The sequence below is a fragment of the Notamacropus eugenii genome, chromosome 1 (genome assembly GCF_028372415.1).
Source record: "Notamacropus eugenii isolate mMacEug1 chromosome 1, mMacEug1.pri_v2, whole genome shotgun sequence".
Lineage (NCBI taxonomy): Eukaryota > Metazoa > Chordata > Mammalia > Diprotodontia > Macropodidae > Notamacropus > Notamacropus eugenii.
Genome location: NC_092872.1, coordinates 139,855,906 through 139,866,209, shown reverse-complemented (window position 1 = coordinate 139,866,209; position 10,304 = coordinate 139,855,906). Strand labels below are relative to the sequence as shown.

Here is a 10,304-nt window from a genome sequence, read left to right as displayed (position 1 = left end):
CCTAAATACTTTGACATTTAAAGTTATTCACAACTTGGACCTTTCCTATCTTTCCAGTCTTCTTACCTGTTATTCCCCTCCCCCACCCCCCCAAGCACTACATACATTCTCTCATGTTTTGCCTTTGCATTGACTGTCCCCAGGCCCAGAATGGTCTTTTTTTCTCACCGGTATCTCTGATGGTCCCCTGGCTTCTTTCAACACTCAGCTTAACCACTACTTTCTGCAGGTCTTTCCTAGTTTCCCCAGATGCTAGTGTATTCCCTTCCCTCCTTTATCTACTCTGTATGTCTTTTATGTACCTATCTCTACTATGTATCTAGTCTCCCCGACTAGAATCTAAGTGGCCTATTTTTGTTCCCACAACCCTTGGCAGGTGTTAAGCATTTAATAAGTACATATCAATGGATACAGTACACTAAGAACCACAGAGTGACTATGTATCTGGCAATATCCGTGATTCCCTCGTTGCGCTGAGTTTCTCCAGGTCTTGGGAGATGCTTTCAAGGGGTTGCCAGGTACTTCAAGGAGACCAGAAGTCCCTGACAGGGCCGCTTTCTGAGCTCAGCTAGGCTGGACCCCAGACTGCGTCCGCGGCAGCTCCTGATGACTGGAACCCAGGGTCAGTGCTCCGCACCTGGAGAGGCTGCTGGGCTCGCTAAGAGACCGGGGTAAAACGAGAGCCCAGTGCCTGGGCCGCCACCAAGGAAATACGACAACGAAGACTTGGTGATTGTCTTCCTCCAACTACTCCCTGACTCGGGTCAGATCCAGTCCGGGTGTAGACTGGCCTGGGCAAGTGAAGGCGGGTGGTGTAGAGGGCCAACACAACGCAACGTTCCCTCCAAAGTACAGAGCCCAGGGGCAGCGGGAGCCCACTGCCCCGCGCATTTTCCGCGCTAGGCTCCGCACGCGGGCCGGGCGGCAGGAGGCAGCCCCAGCGGGGCTCGGCTCGGCGGCGGCCTGCGGGCCAGCTCGGCGCGTGCGGCGGCGCGGGTGCGGGATCCAGATGCTCCGCAGCTGCGGCTCCCTCCAGCCCCGCGCTTCTCGCCGGTGGGAGGAGGACGGCAGGCGGGAGGCGGCGCCGAGCTCGCCGCTCGGGGAGACCAGACGACGCGGCCCCGCGGCAGCCTGGGCTGCACCAGGGGCGCACCGCCTCCCCCTCCGCGGGCTTTGTCCATGTGCCTGGTAGCCGCCCCTCCCCATCCGCTCCGGCTCCGCCCACTCCCCAGCCCCCACCTTCCCGGCTCAGCTGGGAGAGGGCCGGGGAGGAAGGGGTTAAGCCCAGGGCTCCTCCAGGCGCGGAGGGATCCGGAGCCGAAGCCCGAGCGTGGTGCTGAGGCCGCCTAAGCAAAAAAAATGTCCGCCTAAGGGAGACCCACAAGTTCTATTCGGGGGCACAGCCAGCCCGCCCGGGGAGGAAGGGGCGGCCAGGCCCGAGAGCCCCCTCGCCCGCGCCGATCCGAGTCTCTGCGAGGAGGAAAGTGGAGGGAGACGCCGGGCGGTGGAAGGGGAGCCCGAGCCCGCTCTCCCGGCCAAAGTGAACTTCTCTCGGGTGGTTGAATGTGCAAAAGGAGCTGCAGGTAAATGCGGGGCGGCTGGGGGCGCGGGCCGGGCCGGGCCGGGGGCAGACTTGGGAGGGCGCCTGGGGGGAGGGGGGCGGCGTGGATGGGTGGGAGGTCTGTTTGGGTTGAGCTGGGAGCCGGGTCCCCGTGCGCTGCGCGGAGTGGAAGCTGGAGGAGTCGCCCCCCCCCCCCCCCCGCCTGAACTCTGCCCCCCTTTGTAGAGAGCCCAGCCCGGAGGACCCCCTCCAACTTGTGTGGGGGGAGGGGTGTCGGGGGAGGAGGCGGCCTCGGCGCTGGTGCCGGGGGAATGCAGCCCCGCGGCGGCGGCGGGCGGCGGGCGGCGGGCGGCGCACTCGGCCCTGGGCGCCCTGCTCTCCGCTCCGCTCCGCTCGCTGCTGGCGCGCCCGGGGCGCACACGGCGGCGGCGGCGGCTCCTCATTGTCTTGGCAGGTTCGGGGCTGGGTGGGAAGGAGGAAGAGAGGGAGGAGGCCGGGCCGGGAAGCGGAGGAAGGGAGGAGAGAGCGAGCCGTAGTCAGCTTAGACGAGAAGGGAAAAGAACCTTAGGCAGCCGAGCCGCCGTGCGCGGAGGAGCCGCGTCCGGCCGCGGCCGCCCAGGCAGGGCTCTGGCGAGATGCACATTCCCAGCAACTTGTCAGCCCCATTGTTGCCTGGAGAGTGAGTCACCCCGCGTCCGCGTCCGCGCTCCCCCTGCGCTCCGCACTTGCGGTCGGATGGAGAATTTCCTTCTCCTCCTCCACCCCTCCCCCCCCTTCCAGCCCCTTCGACCCCCTCTTCCCCGCCCCCGCCGGGAGGAGACCCGATCCTCGCAGCCCCCTCCCGGCGGGTGCTGGGCCGTCTGGGCTGCCGCAAACTTAGGGAGAGCCTCCGCTCCCTTCCTGCGGGTTCCTGTGCATGCACCGTGATGTGGCACCTCGTCCCCAGCCACCTGGCCGCTGCCCTCCCTTAGAGACCCGCGCAGGGCACACACCTCTCTGGGGTTAGGGCAGCCTGGGCCCAGAGGGGCCGGGGTCGGCAGGGGCCAGTCCCCGCCTCCCCTCCCTGCAGTCACACACACTTTCCGGGCCATGGGGGTCTCCCTGAGCAGTGTTTCCTCTGTCCTAGGACCTGCTCCAAGTGACCCAAGATGAATTCTCAGCAGCAGCGGATGGCCGCAATAGGGACGGACAAGGAGCTGAGTGACCTGCTGGACTTCAGCGCGGTAGGACATCTTTGGAGGGTCCGGAGGGACCTGGGAGGAGGGCAACCCCCGGCCCCAGCCCCAGCTGCGCTGCTCGGGGCCGAGGCCAGCTCAGCCCAGCTGGACACCTGAACTTTGATGTAATGTCTAGACTTCCAGATTTAAAACTTTGATGCCAGAGGGGTCATTTGGCTTAACTGGTGAAAAGTTACAACGACGTAATCGTAAACTTCTGGTTGAGTCGCCCCGTGACCCTGATGATTATCAGAGTTCTTTTAAAAAATTATTGTCTTTCCTCTGAAGCCAACTTTATGCTCCCCTTGCCCCATCCCTCTTTTTCCCTTTGGTTAATTTTAATGTATGGTATCTGAAAGATGGGAGCTCAGACACGTCCGCAACACAGAGTTAGGGTTTTTATGGGTCTGTTTACTGCGCCAGGTACTTTTTGTTTTAAAACAGGTTAGGTTTAAAAATAGGGGAAATAATTTAATACTTCAAATCACTGACAATGAAACCCAATCCTGTTTGCGCTTAATTCTGGTACAGTGGAGCCTCTTTCTAACTCTGCTGTTAGGAGACAGGACTGACACCTGCAGTGTGGTTAACCACTGTTATAATGCACCTTTTCTGTACGTAGATATAGTTAAGGGAACATGAATTATCTGAATTCTCATGTGGACAAGCTGTTCTATTTCTATGCATTAATTGTTCAATGAGAATCATTTAGTATTGACTTTTATAGTTTTTGACATTCATACAGGAACAGAAGAGGGCCAACTTCTTATAACGTAGTAGGATTCACAAGCCTTTTTTGATTTGGAATGCATTGACACAGTCTTATTTCGTTTCCAACTTTGAAATGTGGCAGCTAATTGATTTCTCTGTGTGACCTGCTGCGTAGTAGAGAGATGCAGCTTATAAGAGGAGTTTCCTTACTAACATGAAATTTTGGTTGTTTTGCAGATGTTTTCCCCACCTGTTAATAGTGGGAAAACCAGACCAACAACCCTGGGAAGCAGTCAGTTCAGTGGATCAGGTAAGATGTAGTTCAAAGCCCCAAGCTCAAATCTCTTGGGTTCTGATACGCTGCTTATTGGAAGAGGTTAAAATATTTTTTAAAACGATAAACACAAATCTGCTAATTAGGTGTCAGTTTCAAAATAAAGACTTAGTGATCTATTAGTCTTTAATGTTAGAAGATTAGCCATTTAGGATGTCTTGAAAACATCACCTTCCTCCATAAATTTTAAGCTTCAGAAAAAAATGTTTATTTAGTGTAAGAGATCTTGGAACATACTTCCATACAAAAACTAAACAAAAAATGCTGTTGTTTGTGGGTTGTTTTTGTGTAAAAGCATATACTTTTTTATTTTTTCTCTATACATTTGACACTACTTAGCATTGTTAGTCAAAAAGTTTATAAAAAGATTGAAATAGCACTATTGAATAAATGCATTGTGTCCTTCAAATAAGGCTGGGCCAATAAAGTAGAGGGTAAAATGGCTATATTCATAGATTTAGAAGTTAGGAATAAATTGGTGGCCCGTTTTTTAAAAGAATGGAATAAAAGGTAATAAAAATGTGGAATTCTATTCATATCCTCTAAAGAGAAGAAAGCATTGAATAGATGAACTTTTTAAAATTCTCATAACATTGGGACACTGTGATTAGATTAAGTTAAATCACATTTAAAATGCTACAGCTTCTATATCCACCTGAAATTATTTCCAATGTTTACGACTAATCATTTTCTTGATCAAATGATCATATTGATCCCCTGAATATTTTTTTATAATTTCTTCTATCATTCCACGTAGAATGTGGAGAAAGTATACTTTTTCTCCAAGTCATTCTTTTTTCAGTTTCCCAGAATAAAGTGCATTCTGGTGTGAAGAGGCTATATTTTTCTGTTTTGCCCCTTAGTGCTTAGATTAAAAAGAAAAAAAGCACGAAACTTTCTCCAAAGCCATGATGTTGAATATTTAAGAAAATATGTTGTTAAATACGTGAGACAGAATAAGTTTATTAATCTGTGTGTATCTTAGTAAAACATTTTTTTTATTAGTTAGCAAAGAATTAAACCTTACTTTTATATCAGTTCCCTTTGGAAATATTTTATTTTCATGGCACTCAGTACTGGTAAAAGTAAAACATATTTTGCATTTTGAAAACAATTCCAAGTTGATGTTATTATTAATCATGAAGATATTTTAAAATGTCAGCTGTTTTCCCCTTCCTTGTTACTGGTAACCAAAGGAAAGCTTTATCCCCAAGCGCTTTTATGGTAGGGGAAAAAGAGAATTATTTCTAAATTAGTCATTTTAAAATATTAAAACAAGTGTAATCCACATTCCCTTTCCTATTAATGTCTGGGAGGGAGGGGTAAAGGCTTAATTTTTGCAGCCAAGAACTATCAAAATTGATTTCAATTACTTTATTAAAGAAATATTCTGAATAGTATTAAGTATCTTAAATATAGTAGGCACTCAATAAATATTTTTTGAATGAGTGAATGATACTGATTCAAGAATTCATTCAGTTTCTGTGATTTTAACATATTCTTTTGACCATGAAGTAAGAAAACTTTTGGAAAATTTTTATTTGAGCAACATTTTCAGTATTCTTTTGGAAATATATTTAATAGACTTTCCATTTAAGATAACTTTTTTTTTTGAGAAGATAAAAATGCAAAATCTGATTTTCCTATACTTAAATATTAGAATGTTAGTAGTTGGGAATTTTTGATATCAGCTTGCCATATTTCAAAAATTTTCATGTATACATTTAATTTGAAGTAAAACGGTATTGTGGTATATTGAAATAGGTAATTTGTCTCCCAATTGCTTAGAATATATGTGAAATTTTAAGTTATTTCTTTGTGTTAGAAATATTCAGAACATTAGCTGATACTTTGGAATAGAGGGTTTTGGTTTAAGGTGACTGATTTCTATATATGTTTTAACTGTATACCCAATCTTTGGCATGCAACATATCTATCCTGTGAATGGGTATAGTAATTTTTTTCTATTTGCCAAGCATATCATGCAATCCAGAAGCATCTTAATTTAAGTAGGGGAAGAGATTTACATTTTGTAACTGAATTCTATGTCACATGTTTGTTGGCAGACACAGTGTAAGGATTTACAAAATCCTTTTCAAAATACATTTAAGGGAATATTTAGGAGAAGTTGGTTGTTGCTATTTCATTTGGATAGCGTATCGACTTTTTGAAACAATCACCTGCCAAGGTTTCTGGAAATATTTTGTAATCACTTTTCAAATCTTAAAAACATTTACATTTTAAAGTTGCAGAATGAAATGTTTGAAGAGGTGTTTTTTCCATATCAAATAATAGTTTTCTTGTCAAAAGAATAAAATTCCATGTCATTGATGAGGATAAGTTATTGTGCGATTTCGATCCCAACGAAGAACATTTCAGTCCTTTTTAAAACAATGATTTTGTTCTCTTAAAGGACTTTTTGAAAATAATATAGGATTTTGTTATTAATTTTTAAACTTGAAAATCACATTTGGGATGCTGTAATAACTGATATTGTTTTTGATCCAATTCAAAAGTAAAATATCATTACTTGTATGACAGCTCCAACATTATCAGAAACCACTTTGGGAAAAGGTTAATGCATATTTATCATTACTTATGTTTCTGGCCCAGTGTTAAATACCATGTTTTGAGACATTTAGGTGTTAATTCACTTTGGCATTGTACACATATTGAAATAGTGAACTTGTCTATTTGGTATTGTGTTGCATGTAGACGTAATAAAATATGTGTAGTCAGTCAGATGTCATTACAGTGTCCTTGACATAAATATGGTCCACTCCTTAGGAATGAAAGGTAATTAACTTATATAAACTATTTTGTAGGATATTGTTTGTCTTTACAGAATAAGCTTGTTGAAATGATTCATGGAAAGAAAATAGAACAGAGGTTTAATTTCTGGGATTTCCTAGGTTTAAATTCTGTGTTGTGACCTTACCTTAGTGGATTGAACAGTTGCAAAATAAATGGTATTTGAAAAATTTTTATTGGTTAGTATTTGAGAACAAGTAATACAAGTGAATTTAGAGGGGAAATATCAAGTATTTATCTAGGTCTTTTTCTACTCAGAATCATGTATTAGCAAGGAAAATGCTCTTTCAAAAAGGATTCTCTAAAACATTGGGTATACAGCTTCTCATTGATACTTCTATACTGAAAGCGAAAGTCTTGTAAAAACAAATAAAAATTAACTTTTCTTATTTTAAACATTCTTATATAACAATTGAACACTATTCTGGCTTTTAAAATTTTTCTTATTCTTTTTATAACTTTGTGAATTTCTCTGGCATTATGAATAGCATCCTTTCTCTTTAAGAGGATTAAAATCCTTTGTTCTTACTTTCAACAACCAAAATTTTAAAGTAAAATTTTAGATTAATGGATTTTTTTTTTTTACAATATTGGGCATAACATAAAAGTATATGTTTGCCAAAGATCATATCTGTAAAAGAGATTTTTAAATTACTGGTAAGATTGGTCCATCTTTTTTTCCTTCCCAAATTGAATAAACCATTAGAATGGTGACAAAGTTGTATAAGCATTTGGTAAAATCTGCAATTAAGGAAGTAACAACCAACATTTTACCATTGTCATAATTCATTTAAGCATTGTGCAAGCTTAAGCTGATCTTTTAAAATTGAGGACAACTCAGGTTTGGTACTTTTGCCTATGGTTATGTTTTTAGTGATGAGCTGGGCATGCTGTTTACCTGTTCATATTGAGATTTATGTCACACTTTATATAGTAACATGTCATTTGTGTGAGTCATAGAAAGTATAACAGAATTATAGTGCAGACTAACACAGAATGATTGAGTTGCTAGTCTGGTGTTAAATGGCTAATATAAAGTAGGTCCATCTTTAAGCAGGCATGTGGTACAGACGTGCCTGCTTTAAAAAAGAAACACATATACAAAATTTTGAACTTAGAAAATGAATGTTAGGGATGATTTTATTCATGTTCCAGGTGGATTCTTAGTTTCATAAAATGATTAACTTCAGTAGTCCTTTAGATAGTGATCCTGTCTAGTGGATTTAAAGTATTTACTTACAGTGTTTTAGGGATGTACTTCTTATTTTTTTAAAGTATATTTGTAGCAAAGTTTTTTTTTAGTTTTATGTTTGGTTTAAGACAAATTCAATATCTCATGGTCTAAGGAATTGCAATTATAGGGTGATTTGAAATATAAAGTTTTCCTTTAATATCCACTGTAATTTGCATTTTTTCAACCCACTGGTGATACGAAGCAATATTTCTTATAATGGAATAGATAGGAAAGGAGGAAGACCTTTTGGTTTAAATAGAATTATGGTAAAAATTTAAATATAAATGAACTGGACAACTCCACACTGTTGTTGAAGATACGTACTTGTGTTCCATTTCTGACTGTTTGTTAACATTACTTGGAACTGTTATTGGATACTTCATATTTGATGACTTAGATAGCTCTTGTCTTTAGTGATGAATCATGGCCTCTTACAGATTTTTTGATGAAATTATAAAGCCTTGTTCGTGTGTTGGGATGTCATTTCCCCCTTCTCAACTGATATGACTACGTTTCAGTTGCTATTTGTATTATGTTTGTCAGGATGAGAAAGTTAAAATTTAACCTGATGCTTAAGTACAGTGGAGAGTGAAATGAAAAGGAAAAAGCACATTTAAAAACATTACAGTTCAGAAAGTGCTGCCCTTTCGAATTACGAATTTTTATTCACCTCGGCCTGGTCTGTCTACTAGCAACATTTAGTGAATACTAGTTGCATGCAGATTGCTGTTGTTGGAGCTGTGTGTAGGAGGATTTAAATGACACCACCAAAGGCCTCCAAAAATGTTTTCTTGTCCTTCAAGTAGACTTTGTAGAAGAGGCGGAATATAAAGACCCGAAGCAATTAAACAATACTTCTCTAGCACCTTGCACAGAGTAAGAGCCTACTAAATGCTGAATTGATTTTACAGAGCAATGTAGAAATCAATGGCAATTGATACAGTTCAATATTGCAAGTACTGAAAGCAAGTGCTAAATAGAGGAGCTGTGTGAGAATCAGTCATGGCAAGCTTTCTGGAGCAAGTGAATTTTGAATTAGTGAAGGGAAATGAAGGGTTGCACAGGAGATGCTAGGTGTGAATCATGGTAAATCATGGAGGTGAGAATGGACAGGTTTGTGTTAAGAATGGCAGGAAGATCCACTTGCTTGGAGCTTTCCCATTATGCATAGGAGAATGATAAGAATACCAGTAATAAATTGATAGTGAGATAGGGAAAGCCAGTTAACTGGTGAGAAACACTTGGAGTAGTAGACAAGTGATTTAGGGTGTTAGATGGACACTATTCTAATGGCTGTCAGGTGAATTTAAAAAGAAGTTTTGATGTTTTAAAATCTTCAGTCAATCAACAAGCCAGTTAACAAGCATTTATGAAGCCCCTACTATGTGCTAGGCATGTTGTTAAGAGCTGGGGATACAAATAGAGGATAATTAGTCCCTGCTCTTAAGGAGCTCATAGTTGAGACAATTAGCTATATGTATGTATACATATATATTGAATAAATTGGAGATAACTAACAGAGGGAAGGTATTAATATTAAAGGAGATTGTAAAAGACTTCCTGTAGAAAGTGTGATTTGCTCTTGAATTTGAAAGAAATTAGGGAAGGCAAAAGATGGAGACCAGCATAGAGAGAGAGTTCTAGGCATGAGGGACAATCAGCCAGTGAAAATGCCATGGAAATGCAGGAGGTGGAGTGTCTTGTGCAAGGAACAGCAAGGAGGTCCGTGTTATAAATTACCAAGTACACGGTGAGGAGCAAGGTGTAAGACTGGCAAAGTAGGAAAGTGCCAGATTATGAAGGACTTTCAACTCCAAAAAGAGAATTTTATATTTGATACTGGAGGTGATGGGGAACTACTATAGTATACTGAATAGTGAGGGTAAGGGAGGGGAGAGGGAATTACATGGTTAGACCTGTGAAGGAAGATCACTTTGACATTAGAATGGAGGATGGACTGAGCTGAGAAAAGACTGGAGGCAGGGAGTCCTTAGTTGTTCCTCCATATAATCTTCCCTTTTAACAAAGAAGTGTAGTTGAGTAAAACAAAGAAACAAAACAGCACTCTACCAGTTCTCCTTGTTCTCCGATATACCCTTCTCTTGCCCCTTTCACCTTCCTTTGTAAAAAGAAAAATAATCAAAAAACCCAGCTAATAGAGCATCCTTAATCTTTCCTCATGTCCACTGTGAGGAGGGAGCAGTAGTTTATCATTTGTTTTCTGGAATCAATATTGGACATTGAATTTAATCCTAATTCGGTTGCTTTGGGTATTCTTTTTACTTGTATTATTTCAGTTATTGTGTTTATTGTTTCTTTGATTGTATTTCATTCGCTATCAGTGCAGTACCAAAATGTTCCATTACAGTAATATGGATTTTGTTTGTTGAGCCCATACCTGCACAATTTGTAAACTTCTTCAGGCCATAGATAGGT

General features: G+C 42.1%; 1 protein-coding gene across 5 annotated transcripts in view; it reads left to right on the top strand.

Moving 5' to 3' along the window:
• The first annotated feature begins 1,451 nt into the window (after positions 1 to 1,451).
• The window catches only part of TCF12 (transcription factor 12), a 413,276-nt gene continuing 404,423 nt past the window's right edge, over positions 1,452 to 10,304 (top strand). For 4 of the 5 annotated variants that reach the window (XM_072615766.1, XM_072615761.1, XM_072615763.1 and 1 more), the window contains exons 1-3: positions 1,452 to 1,583; positions 2,688 to 2,784; positions 3,727 to 3,799. In XM_072615766.1, the coding sequence (XP_072471867.1) occupies positions 2,710 to 2,784; positions 3,727 to 3,799 (148 nt within the window). In that variant the 5' untranslated portion in view covers positions 1,452 to 1,583; positions 2,688 to 2,709. Of the gene's footprint in view, positions 1,584 to 2,114; positions 2,241 to 2,687; positions 2,785 to 3,726; positions 3,800 to 10,304 lie in introns of those variants that run through there. The other variant, XM_072615760.1, reaches the window with a different exon arrangement.